Source organism: Lycium ferocissimum, chromosome 1 (genome assembly GCF_029784015.1).
Source record: "Lycium ferocissimum isolate CSIRO_LF1 chromosome 1, AGI_CSIRO_Lferr_CH_V1, whole genome shotgun sequence".
NCBI classification, from domain to species: Eukaryota; Viridiplantae; Streptophyta; class Magnoliopsida; order Solanales; family Solanaceae; genus Lycium; species Lycium ferocissimum.
The window spans coordinates 59,787,014-59,802,056 of NC_081342.1; the positions used below are offsets into that span (position 1 = coordinate 59,787,014).

The 15,043-nt window shown below is 30.3% G+C and overlaps 1 protein-coding gene across 1 annotated transcript; it reads right to left on the reverse strand.

Annotated features, from left to right (window-relative positions):
- Positions 1-10,364: 10,364 nt before the first annotated feature.
- On the reverse strand, positions 10,365-12,291 carry LOC132056407 (AAA-ATPase At3g28580-like). Its single transcript, XM_059448593.1, is given in 2 exon segments — positions 10,365-11,253; positions 11,256-12,291. Coding segments are annotated over 2 exon segments (1,557 nt in total). The 5' UTR covers positions 12,088-12,291; the 3' UTR covers positions 10,365-10,528.
- Between the last annotated feature and the right edge of the window lie 2,752 nt (positions 12,292-15,043).

Consider the following 15,043-nt stretch of genomic DNA (forward strand, 5'->3'; position numbering starts at 1 on the left):
TCTGTATATCAACCACTTTAGCATAGGCGGATCCAGGATTTTAAGCTTGTGGGTTCTCAATAATTTTTTAACCCTAAGTTTTTCTTGTTTCTCGCATTTTTTGGTTCCAAATTTAATTTGAAATATTGAGATTGGGGTAGAAGTAAAATTTTATTTGCTGATTTATTTTTTAGTTGACTTTGTCATTTTTTTTTTCAAGAAAAAAGAGAAAAAAACGCGAAGTAGAGTGGTTTTCTCCCTTCTGCGTTCTGCTTTTCAGAATTGAAAAGAGAATCGAATTTAAAAAAGAAAGAGTCCAAGGAGATTCGATCCCCGCTCTGCTGGAGGAAATTCAATCCAGTAGTCCCTTCCTTGCCTTTGAACCAGCCACCCATTTGCTTATGGGTTCCAATTTGCAAATTATTATAGTCGTCGTATATTTTTCAATATAATTACAGGATCTACGGTGACGAGTGTGGGTTCTCGGGAACCCACACCCGCTACTGTAGATCCGCCCATGTATTCTGGATTAAGATTTCGGAAAAGAATACAAAAGGATATCATATTTATCAATATCGACTCCAAGCCATGTATATTCTGCATGCGAGGAAACATGAAGCGAATGATATGAAGGAGGACTATTTCGTTATCTTATGGAGTCGGTTGGGCGTGAATTCAATATATTTTTCTCGTTTTGAATCTGGGCAGTGTCTAAATCATAATATCTCCAGTAATATTAATGGAATTTTGGCTCAAATTAACAAAACGTGGAGGCTAATTCATGGCCAAGGATATGTCTTGTATCTTCTAGACAAGATTGTTTTGTTCAGATGAAAGTACAGGATCATATAATATCTTCAGTACTATTAATAGAATCTTGACTCAAATAAAGTAAGAAAAAGTGGAGGCTAACTCATAGTCAAGGATATTGTTGTGTATCTTCTACACAAGATTGTTTTCTTCTGATGAAAGCAGTCGATCAAGTGAACTGGTCAAATTCTCAATCTTGAAGGAAAACCTTTGCAACGTACCCATAAGGATTATAGAGATGCGTCAAAAACAACATATCAAGAAAAATTTGAAAAAGATTGGATTCTACTTTCTTTAACTGCACTTATTATTTATTTATGAAGTTCTACCCTAGGTGCTTTTTATATAAATATTATGGTAGATAGTTTAATTTGTGATGATCATAAAATGCATGCTAAATTTAGGAATGTCATATTTGTCATACTTAATGATTTGTATTCTATACCAAATAGAAAAAGATCATGACTTGGCGCAATCATGTTGCATAAAGTTCAAAAAGATTTTTTTTCAAGTGATGGATGATATATATGAAATACCTTATTTGGAAAAATCATATATATTTTGATGTCCAAGGGCGGATCTAGGTGGAGGGTAGGGGTTTCGTCAGAACCCCCTTCGCCGTAAAAATTACATTATATATATAAAGTTAAATTCCAACTTTGTGGATATACAGATTATAATGAACCCCATTGATATATCTGAAAAGCTTAGATCAATGGCTAAGGGGGTTCATATGTCACCCAGGGTCGCCGGTTTGATTTCGGTCACCTACATTGCTTTTTTCCCTTTTTTCGCTTTGGCTATCCCCACAGCAGAGATAGAGATTGACTTCGGTTTGCATCTTGTTGGGCTCAGAATCCCAACCCAATGGAAAAGCCTCGTTATATTTGGGCTCAATTAGCTGCTTTCATATTGGGCTTCTTCTTTTTATGATTTTTCTCTACTATTTTATTTCTCCTTTTAATTTGCTTTTGTTCAAATTTATTAGGCGCATTCCTTTTTTATTTTTGCCTTTTATTCTTCTTATCTCTATTTCTCATTTTGTTTCTACGTAACTCTCTTTCCACGTGCTAGCTCGAAGAAACTCTTTAAGATAACGATGAATTGTTATTAAACTTGAAATTGAGACATTAAAATATTTTTAATCAAATAAGGTAATTTAGAAATTATAAAGATCCTTTTTATCAATATCTATTTAATTGAGTTTACTTTCTTTGATTTCATGTAGGGGTGGCAAATGGGCCATTTGGGCTAAAGTTGGGCGGGTCAAGATGGGTTGAACCTGTAGATGGGCCAAAGCCCAAGCTTGCCAAAAGTTGGGCTAAGATGGGGTTTGAGTCAAGAGATAAATTTAAATGAAGAATTCATAACCCAACCCGCCCAACTTAATCCACCTTTTCAACATTTTGAGAAATTAAAAATATCGATATTCTTTGATTTAAATATTCTCTTGCTCATGCCTTTCTAAATAAACAGTGTTTTGAAAATCAAATTTAAATACCTTTTGGATATGAAAAAAAACTCAAACATATTCTTTTACTCAAAATAATAAAAATATTCATTGCAAATATTTCCTCATAAGTTATCCTAGTACATAAATTATATTCGAAATTATTCCCAAAATAAATCAAAAGAAAATTAAATGTTAATTGACATAATGAATATTGATTTTGTCAGATTCCTCTCTTTTATTCCTTTGTCTTATTTATATATTTTTAATGTTGTCTTGTACATAACTAAGAGTGGCAAACGTATGTCGGATATGGGTGGGTCGAAAATAGGTTAAACAAAAACAGATAAGCATAGACCCACAAGGAAAAAAAATTAAAAACTTAAAAATAAAAAGTTACTAGTAAAAAAATTTAAATAAGGAAATAAAAAATATAAAAAAAAATTAAAAAACAAAATAAAAATATTTTTAAAAAAACATTTTAAATATAAAAATAATTACACAAATAAATTTAAATAATAATTAAAAAAGAAGTTAATCATGTTTTGTAGCTTTTAACTTATGAATGAAGGACATTTGATGGGTCAATTTGGGCTCATTTGATGAGCCAGTTTGGGCTCATGATTTGTGATGGGTCTACTTGGGCTAGCCCAAATCAGCCCATCTTCAAAATCACTCTAGCCCAAACCCATTAAAGCTTGGGCGGGTCAAATGGGTTTGGGCTAGTTTTGTCACCCCTAATTTCATGGTACTTCTTTCCTATTTTTTTCTAATTATATTCTCTCGAGAGGAGAACTGAGCTAAAACTAAACTTATTTGATTTGTTCATCACTTGTCTTTTTTTTTTTTTTCCTCCAAATGAATAACCTAGTAAATTGAACTAAATGAACTTAAAAATTGGCAATGCCATTTATTTAGCCTCTGAATATGTATTATAATATTGGTAACTCAATCCTTACACCTTTTTAAAGAATTTTGGCGATTTTCAAAGTAGTTTATGATTGAATGGGTACCAATTCGGAATAAACAAATAAAAAGCTTAAATTAAAGTAGAACACTGCAAGTAAAAGGAAAAAAAAAATACAAGTAATTATAAGAAAGCTCGATAGAGAAGGGTAAAAGAAGGAAGAAACGCAAAACGGGGCATGACAAGACAAGTCAAATTTAACGGGATAAGGTTAGTCTTTCCCTTTCCCGCCCCGCTCCGTCTTTTATCCTGTAATTTCGCTTGTCTGCTTCTTCATATTCTGAACCCCCTTGGTGAAAATCCTGACTCCACCATTATTGATGTCTAAGCATAAACTATTACTAATATTTTGTGCATAAAATATTACTAATATTTTGTGCATTTTTCTTGGAAACAATATGATTTTGAGTTATCCATAAAATGTCATTTGGAATATTCAAGATGTGGGGGGTGTTCGACTTATGATTAAAAGCCAATAATTTTTAAAGAACTTTAAGATATAAAATTATTGTTTAACTCCCACGAAATATACCCTTGATGTATATTTGATATGGTTCAGTGAATTCATAGTTCAGTTTTGGTGACGACTAGTTGACGAAGCTACTAATTTAATAATTAAATTTTGTGCTTTCTTAGAAATGTTGTGTTCTTTCATAAACTAGTATCACTCAAAATATTGTGAATTTCCATGGAAAGATGCATCTGTTGAGAGATAACTCGTTGTACAAACATAACTGTTCATGAACGGGTGTATTAGTACATGGATCATAAATGGCGAATCAACTGATGATAATGATAAAAATTCATAGCAGGTTGGATTTGCATCATGAGTTAAGGTGCTATATTTAGACATCAAAGTAGACTTGTATTTCACAATGAAATAAAAATATTTAGCATACAAATGCTTGAAAAAAAGCGGAATGGTTGAGAAATATGTTGTTAAAATATTGTGACCACAATTAATGCAATCATTTAAGTTATTTATGTAATGAAGTTACGTTAAGGGTAGCCAATAATTAGATATGAAATATAAGTTTTAGGCATATGGGCCTGCGACATGCCTATGTAAAAGATTTGTGTTTCAATCTGTGATGTAAATGATTTATGTTAATATTTCAAGATTAACTTAGAATAAATTTAATACAAATAAATTATGAGGGAATAAGACTAAAACCCTTAAACTAAACATAACGGGAACTCAACTTTGAGTTCGTATACACTCTAACAACACAAGTTCAATGGATAATAACTACTCTCTCCATCTCAATTTATGTGATATAGTTCGGATTTCGAAAGTCAAACTTCTTTATTTTGACTGTGAATTTAGACATACAATCTTTAAGTTTTTTGAAAAATAATTTACATATTTAAAAACTACATAAAAAGTACTATCAGTCATAATAATTACCAATTTAAAATATTTAAAGGGCATATGAATAAATCGCGATCAAAGATTTTGTTATTTGACTCTTGAAATCCGAACTGTATCACATAAATTGGGACAGAGGGAGTAGTTACTTTGTGTTGCTAAAGCATGACTATCCTTTTTCAGATACTTGTGATTTCAATATACTACTGCATATTGTTATATGAGGAGTTAAGAATTGTTACATGTTTGAAATAACACGGGCACAATGACAAACTCCTTAGTGCAGATTGTTATGAGAAAGAAGTTGAAATTGTTCTTAATGAAATTAGTAAATGTATGCAATAACAGGAATATAGTAGCTAATTTCACCTATATAAGTGCCGCGTCAAACAGATCTAAAGGGTTGACCCTGTAAATGTTCATGAATCAGGATTGAGTGTAAAGTCGTAAAAGTGCTAAGAGAAAAATGCTACATTACTTAGCTACACAATGATATTATGTGTGCAATACTTTCGGTTTGACATAATAAATTGTGGTTCACATCTTATGATACCATCAGCTTTTTCAAATTTAAAAGTATTTATACAAATGAAAAATTCAAATCTAGTCAAGATTGACTTTGAGAAATGCATGATATTATGGGATATATTACAAACCAGTGGGGGATTGTTGAGTTAACTTATGATATTACCGAATTAACTAAAACAAGTACGACATGTTATAACTGTCCCAATATCATTAAAGAGAATGAATCAAGAGTCATCTTTCAAGACCTATAAATATAAGGACTCTCCTAAAATAGTCCAATTAATTATTTACCCTCTTACTAGAGGCTTTTTAAAATCGAAAGGTTTAACATTTAATCCCCCAAAGAATATACAGTAATATCTCTTTACAACATATATTTTTGTGACAAAATCTTTCTTCTTCGATTTGCTTTCTAATTTTGTAACACCTTCGTCCCTTTTTCTTTATACTTGTGGTGTATAGGTCTATTTGCATGTGTCTCGACTATTTTAGAAATATTTACTATTTTCTATCAATACATGTATTAGATAACTTCATCTTATTATTTGTAGTGTCTAGCCCAAGCTTGCGTAGTCTCCTATCATCAATACATGTATCACCTAATTCCATTCCATAATTTGTTGTCTATAGTCCTTGAAAGTTATGAAGTAAGATTTTTTCTATACATGATAGATATTTTCTATGGTGAATATTATTTCAGAAAATATGAAATATACATGACTTTACAATTCTATCATGTAAGGTGAAGCCGCATAAACTATTTAATAGAGGTGACGGGAATGACCCATTATTGTACAATACCACCTGTACCACATAAAATGGATTGAGTTATTAATTCTTGAGATATGGGTCATAATGAGAGAGAGATCGACATGGAGAAAAAATATTAAACCTCTTCAGTATATAAATATTTTTTCCAAAAAATCCTAATAACCCTTAAACAGTTAAGAAGTGGTATAAATATCGAAGCTAAAAGCTTCCAATCCGAACCCAGTATATATATGTTGGAGAAATAGAAGACAAGTTGGCTATAGAGAATTATTTACAAAACATAATATTACGAAACATGACGGATTTTCATATATTTTTTCTTTTTTTATTTTTTTTCCAGAAAATATATATTTTTTTTTAAATAATTTTTTGTAAAAAAAATATTTTAATTTTAAAAAAAAAAATATTTTAACTTTTTTAAAAAAAAATATTTTTACATATTTTCTTAAAAAATAATTTTTATATTTAAAAAAAATTAATTTTTTTTTTACAAGTCAAAAAAATTAACATATTTTTGTGTTGAAAATAAAAGTAGAGGAGAAACTTCACATCAAACCTTGCTCCGAATTGTTATTTTTAAGCTCCAAATGGCCAAGGCACCTACCAGCAAAGTGTTTTTGGCAACCCTTTTCCAGTTATAACAAGATATTTTATTTATGATTAAGTAGGTACATGGTGGTTAACAGAACTAACCACTGTTGTAGAAGTAGCTAATGCATCAAAGTTAATAATACTAGGATTACCAAGTTTTGCTAGATTATTACAAACCAAAGGACTAATATAGTACCTCATAATTTTATTTGTTTTTTTTTTTTTTTTTTTTTTTTTTTTTCTAGTTTGAGTGTTTTACACTTGCATATTTTCGTACGAATGGGTACTTTAGTTGGTGATGAATTTGAAGATGTTGATAAATCCAATAGAGGAAGAACTTTAAAATTAAATACAGATAAAAAGTAAATATTTGAAGACTAAATCTAACTTATAATAGGTAAACTTGCAAGGACCTTGTAAGTTCTTGGTGCATTCTGATTTGTGGATTAGTTTGGACAACTGATACCATAACTGAATTATTTTTGTCATTTTGATCAATAAATTGGCTTTGGAGCAGATTATTTGAGACCAAAAAAAAAAAAAAAAAGAGAGAGAGATTCAATAAAGTACCAGATTATTGATCAATATATTGTGTTATGATGAGACTGACATAATGTTAGCAATAATATCGACAGATCAAACAATAAATATCGATTTTCAATATGTTAACTTTGAAAGAGAGTAAATTTCTCAAAATGTCATTTAACCATGAAATTGGCTTGACAAATCATTTAACTATTTATTTTATAGCCACAAAAAAGTCTCTCAAGAGGGCTTTTTCTTATAAAATCACTCAACAAATTTATCATGAAAATGCCCACTTTGCCCCTTAACATTTTGAGTTTGAAAAAGAAAAACCCCTTCATATTTTGAATGAGACAATAAACCCCCTTGGTCTTAAATCAATGACTAGAAATTAGTTGAATTATTACATATCTTAGATTGTGCCCACTCGTCAAAAAAAAAAATAAAAATATGGTCTTCATATAAATTAAAATTTCCGATAGATGTATAATATCCAATTTGTTTCAAGTATTTATATGGATTAGGGGTGTACATAGAACGAGTTGGTTCGGATTTTTTTTTTTTTTAAACACCAAATCAAAACCAATTGCGTCGGGTTTTTAAATTTATACACCAAATCAAACCAATAAAATTCGGGGTTTTCAACCTCGGATTTTCTCGGGTTATTCGGGTTTTTTTTCGGAATAGTCTTGATACAAAACATATAACTTTTACTTCAAATATTTCTTTAGTTCTAGTAAGATACAACTATGTAATTAAGGTGTTTCATAAGAAAATAACACAAAATGTGAGAAAAGTGATGACATTGTATAAAAATATTCAACAAAAGATAATAAAATCGATTCAAAAAAATATTGCTAATTAATAAGCCATAAAGAAAATGACCATAATCTAAAAATACTAGGTTATGCTAAAATAAGTACGGCTAATAAGTATTAATTACATGACAAGAAAAAAAAACTTAAGCTATGTATTTTCATTCTCTAAACCAATTATGCAAAACTAAAGAATAGATATCCAACATTGTAATTCCTAGTGGTAAATTGAATTTCTTTTGTTAGTATTAGTGTTGAGTTAGTTTTGGTTTGGACTTTATATGAGTTACTAACATCCATAGGATATAAAACTTATTCACATTCAAAATCTTAAGTTCAAGCTTGAATAATATGATAATAGATAAAAAATTACGAAAAAAATTAAGAAATATTTATAAATTACATTACAAATAAATATCTTTATGTATAAAATATTTTAAAAATTGAATACATGTAATGTCGGGTTGGTTTGGTTCGGTTTGACTTTTTTTTTTTTAGCTAAAATCAAACCAAACCAATTATGGTTGGGTTTGTTTTTCAACACCAAACCAAATCAAATGAAACCACTAATCGGGTTTTTTTTCTCAATTTAACTCGATTTATCAATTTCATGTGATTTGTCGGTTTACTTTGTACACCCCTATATTATTATGGATACTCGTTGTTCTTTGCTTATAGGACAATAAATTGGACAAATGAGCACAAGTAACGACAAAAGAAAAACGAACAGCAAAACATCGTGCGGCCGAAACCAGAATGATATGGAAGTAGAATATTTTTTCACACTAAATTGAATAGATGAATAAAAGTTTTTCTTCTTTTTGGTCCGATGAAATAAAATTAATACTAGTACAGTCAAACCTCTTTACAGTGATAGCATTTGTCCGAAAATTTTATAGGCTATAATGAGGTGCTGTTACGTATGTATACTGACATATGATGTTTAGATCTCATTTAACTGTTATAAACAAAAGTACGCATAAATTTATTTTCTATACTTTTTTTATATATATGTTATAAACGAAAATAAAATAGTTGTTAATTTTAAAATCTCGATTGATTTTTATGTTTCATTAATAAAAATTGAAGTGACTAATAAATTCATAACTAGTTTACCCTACTAAGGAGCATATGCATTTTAAATTAATTGAAAATTTAAATATTTCAAGTTTGACGTAAGAATTCTACAATTGTAGGTTGTTTCGTAAATTTCAGTCTCTTAGTGATAATATAATGCTTGAATTAACAAAAATTTTTGTCCAAGCTTTCAGCAAAAAGGAATTCAATAGCTTTCTCTTGATAATTACCATAAATATTTTAATATTTTATTTTTATACATAATATATTTCTTACAAAAGATTACTTCCCCCCAGTTCAAAAAGATTGTTCACTTAGTCATTTGCACACCTCTTAAGAAAATACTAACTCCCAAGTAAAAATAGGTAGTTTGATTAAACTATCCCAAATTAAATAATTATTGGAATTTGGTCATTTAATACCTAATAAGGGCAAATCTGAAAAAATAATGTTAATTCTTTCTTAATTAGGTAAGTGGACACCCTTTTTGAACTAAAAAATAAAGGCTAAGTTGACACTCTTTTTGAATCAGAGGGAGTATTACACAATATTTGAGTGTGACTGTTATAGAGAGGTAATTTTACAAAGAGTGTACCGCTATAATGAACGCCACTGCTGTTATTAGTAGAATGTTGTTATAGAGAAGTAAAATATAACATGAAAAATCGGTTCCAGAGAAAATCAGATCGTTATAGTGAAACGCCGTTATAATGAATGGCAATTATATAGAGGTTTGACTACAATACTAAACAAAATGGATCAAGATAATTTGAAAAAAAAAAAAAATCATGCAGAAAAATGAGACTTTAAATATCAAAAGAACAAGACTAAAGGAAAAGAAAGGGTATGGAATTTAATTTTTATACAATGATATTGCTTAAATTTTTAACTATTTAAAAGAGTCCGTGTTATAATTCATATTAACTCGAGAACCGTTTTTGATATTTAAAAATATACGTAATAATCCAACTCATTTCTAGTCATGGATTTAAAATCAAAGGGGTTTATTATCCCTTTTCATAATGTGAAGGGAGTATTATTTTTCAAACACAAAATGTTAAGAGGGTAAAGCGAGTATTTTTATGACAAATTTAGTTGAGTGATTTTATAAGAGAAAAAGCCTAAGTTGAATGACCTTATTGATATAAAATAAAGTTAAATGACTTTACTACATAATTTTTCGCAGTATAGCTTTTGTTTACCGAGGGTTCGAATCCCTCTCTTTCCGCACTTTCACCTAATTCAAGTGACCTTTCTGAGATATTTTCTCTAAAGTAGAGAAAATTTGATATCACAAAATTACAAAAATGTAAGCTTATTTTTATCTTTTTAAATTTTTTATTACAGAAAAAGATACTACTTATAAGTAGCTAACTAAGCTAAGTCATGTTTTGCAGCTGCCTTACATGTAAAGTTGGATAACAAAGTCAACAATGTGAACTAAACAAAACAATATTCAACATTATTGGATCTTAGCTAGTCTAATTATACAACAACTCTAATGGATGAAATCTAGGGAGGGTAGTGTGTACGATATCTTACCCAACCTTATGGATATAGAAAGACTATTTTCAATGGACCTTCGACTCAATATTTAAACTAGCTAGTCTAGTTATGTGGACCCTAATTAATGAAACGTTCTCCAATCAAACTTTACTAGCATCCCCATCTTCCTTGACACCATTACTCTCTAATTTGCCATTTTCTTTGAATTCATCAGCCAATGGTTCAGGATTCTTCGCTTCTGTCTCCTTCTCTTTCTCTTTCTCCTTCTCTCCCTTTTCCTTTTCAACCTTTGCCCTCTCTTCTTCCTCAGCCTTCAATCTTGCTTCCTCCTTAGCAATTTCAAGAACTTTAATCAATCTCTCCAAGCAAGTGTCTACATTTTCCTTTGAAGACTTTGGCATTAGATTCTCAGCAACATCAGCAGGAGTCATATTCGTTTCCTCCAATAAACGACGAATCTCAGGAAAGTGATCATGAGATTCAACATCTAGATAATTCTTTGCAAGCACCTTGAAGGACTCAAAGCAGCAGTATGATAACTCAATGTGTTTATCCATCCTACCCCTCCGAATTAGAGCAGGATCAAGCTTTTCCACAAAGTTTGTGGTGAAAACAATTAGCCTTTCACCACCAATAGCTGACCATAGCCCATCAATGAAATTCAATAGACCAAATAAAGTTACCTCGCTTGGCTTCTTTTCCGGTCCTAATTTCTTCACCTCCTCCTTGATGGCATCTTTCTCGTCTTTTACTTCCTCTTTCTCTTCTTTCTTCTTCTCCCTTTGGCCGGTAAGGTCAAGGGAACAATCGATGTCTTCAATCACAATAATAGACTTACTTGTTGTGTCTATCAATAACTTTCTAGCTCGGTGTTGTCCTTAACCGCTGTCAATTCAAGATCATAGACATCATATTGTAAGAAATTAGCCATAGCAGCAATCATGATGGACTTACCGGTTCCAGGAGGACCATATAGAAGATAACCGTGCTTCCACGCCTTACCAACCTTTGCATAATATTCCTTCGACTTGCTAAATGTTTCGAGATCATCCATAATCTCTTGCTTCTTGTTTGGATCCATTGCTAAAGTATCAAATGTTGATGGATGCTCAAACACTACTTGGCTCCACATTCTGCTCCTGTACCCACCACCTCCCGTGTCGTTTGTGTACAACTTCCTCTGCCTTTCTCTTACAGAAATCGCCTTCCCTTCATCCAACACATACTTCAAGTATGAATTGGTTATAAGTTCCCTATTCTTCTGGTGAAACTTAAGCTTGAAATACCTCTTCTCATCCTCCCTTGGTCTATGAACAACTTGTTGGCTAGAAGTCCACCAAACCTTTTCGCCTTTATATTCATCGGTTACCTCCTCGTGATCATCCATAGTTAGTACGACAGATTGGCCATCTTTCACTACGTTGGCTTTGAGACGCTTAGCTTGTGTGGAGGAGTTTTTGCTAAGGTACCTTTCAATTGCAACATAAGCTTTGCTACGCTCGTACCATCCATCAGTTTCATACTCATGAAAAATAATTTGCATATAAGGGTAGAAATAGCTAACAATTTTATCAGTATACCTCGTAATATGACCACGAATTTCGTGAGGGAAATAGTTCTGGTACATGGTCCAGACGAACACCAATGTTGCAATAGCTGGACCTAATTGAGTCCAGACTTGTTCCATCATCATCATCATGTTCTCTTTCTTTTTTCACTTGCAGTATAATTGAAAAAAAAACACTACAAATGTGTGAATGTTTGTTCACTAGATATAATGCCCTTTATATAGAATACCAAGTTTTTCATTCTTCATTTTTAAAAGGTGCAGTGACCATATATTCAAAAGAGACTGCGGAGTAGATACCAAGGTGGGACCACTTTTTCTACCGTCCAATAAGCTAAATTAATTTCTTGTCCTGATCAGATGACTTCATTCATATACAAGTAGCTTGATCAGAACTACTGAACCAATATAGGTGCATTATGTTGTCACTTTGTCATCAGATTTAAGATTATTTATGGAAAGTTTGCTTTGGGAGCCTCCGAGTAACAACTACTGTAATGATTTGGATGGTTCCTAACATTTTCAAAGAGATCATCATCTATTATTATTTGTCTATATATATATATATATATATCAAATCTTTGAAACAAACGATTAATATAATATTATGATCTATTCTTAATGAAGTAAATTTTATTATATTAATGTTTCTTACTAAATACAAAGTCTGAAAACCTATCCAACATATATTTTTCAATTTTTTGATACATTATGATTTTTTTTTTAAAATATGGGGTTAACTTTTTTTTTATATTGACTTGATGTTTGTTCAAATATGGAAAAATTCACTCTTTTTTTTTAATTTTTTCATTTCTTAAGAAAAAAAAAAAAAAAAAAAAAAAAAAACCTTGATCCTTAGTATGAACCCATCCTTTTTTTTTTTTTTATATATTGCTTGATTTTGTTAATTAAGCCAACATTGGATTTTTTTCTTTTTTATTGTCATGGTTTAATATTTTACATATGTAAAACGACATTGCCCTCACCAATCTTGATTTTTTTTTTTTTTTAATTTTTTGAAGAAACTGCTGTGAATAAAAAACGCTAAACATGTTCTATATAGTTTAAATTAAAAGTTTGCTTTGGGTGCTTCCGAATAAGAACTACAGTAATGCTTTGGATGGATCCTAACATTTTCAAAGAGATCATCATCTATTATTATGTCATTGTGATTACGTATGGGAGAGTGAAGCAAATTCCAACCAAGTCTTTGAAACAAATTCTTTGCAGATTGAATCTGACTCCCAGCCCCAAGTATTATGATTTTATTGAGTCTCTCAACAAGTAATTAGTAATTGGATCTATGCTGAAGTAAATGATAAATACTCACACGTTTTTACTACTAGACGATATTGAAGGATCACCTATCCAACATATATTCATATAAGTCAATATTGTAGTTGATATTTTGTCCAAATATGATTGTTCTAATAGTAAAATGATTTAATCATGAGCTTCACACTTTATATTAAGATAACAACATTTTCTCTTCATTTATATATATCTATAATCAAATAAAACTTAATGACCCTTCAAATCAAACTACGAGGAAAAAGGTCACATCTTGTGCTAACAGTTAGTTAATATATGAGATTACATCTTCTTAGGGGGAAAAAAAAAAAAAAAAAAAAAAAAGGAAAAAAACCTTGATCCTTACTAGTGAACCTAGCCTTTTTGCGGAAAAAAAGTCAAAAAAAAAAAAAAACAAGCCTTTTAACAAATTTGACCCTTGCTAATTAAGCCAACACTTGGATGGTACCAATCTCCATAGTCGTCATGGTTTAATATTTTACATATATTAAACGACATTGCTGCCCCCTGCCCCCTTCTTTTTTTCTTAAATGTCATCAGAAACTGTAAAACTATTTTCCTTCTGCAATTTTTTGATCAGCTGCACTCGTTTTGTTGTCATTTTTTCCTCGTGTGCTTAGCAGAGTAAAGAAACAAAATTGTGGTACGTATTGCAGTGAGTGTCACGTTCACAGCAGTTTCTTGGAAACTGCTTGACTATAAAACGCTACCATGAAAACATAAAATATCTTAGACTTACTTTGCATTAAGGGTGGGCATATATAATAGATGTCGACTATAATATCGAAATCAAAATTTTAATATTTTGGTTTCGAACCTTGAACTAATATTTGATATGTCCGTTGAACTTCTACTCATACTTCGAAATCTTATAACCTCAATTTAAATTCCAAACATGCTCGTTTGATCGGAAACAAGTCTTACACAAGAAAACACACGTAATAAGTATTTAAGCTCAAACACGATTAAAGCGTAGTAATTAAAAGGTGACACATAGCTAAAATTTCGTATTTCTAGACTACAATCAGTCGCCCGTGCATACAATGTCGTTGTACTATTCTACGGAATCTACCATTATTATGTTATTTTTACAATTTTGTTTTTTTTTAACTAATCGGGGTATATATATATATATATATAGAAAGGATAGGAGTGATAAAAAACCAAAGAGATCTAGAGAATATATTAAAAATACCAATGAAATAGAAATAATAGGCAAAAATTAAAACGTTGGGAAAATAACAGGTTGTAAATAGATATAATTCCTATGTGTAATTGCCCTTGTACAATCTATGGATATTACAATAAAAAAGACACAAAACATTTTGTAGCAACTTTAAATGCTCTTTGTGACAAGAATATACAAATATATATATATATATATATATATATATATATATATATATATATATAGATTCAATTAAAGACATCGATAACCTTGAAGAATTTAATGAGTTGAACCTATCCAAGAGGGATAATCCAATTATTAATTAGGTAGTTACAAATAGTTGATTTCTTTGATTTTATTTGTCTTTGCTTATATAGGTGATTCATCTTGAGGTTGTTCGTAACTTTTGGAACTCCCTTTTTTGCCACTCTTATAATAATCTAACTGTGTTTTTATTTTTATTTTTACAACCAGGTAATGTGTATGAATAGATCCTGAATGATTAAATCTATAACAAAATTTTAATATCATTACGATGCCTATTAAAGAATTTCTACAAAGATTACAATATATCACTACTTCATTGACTTTCACCGAAAAGGTTATCAA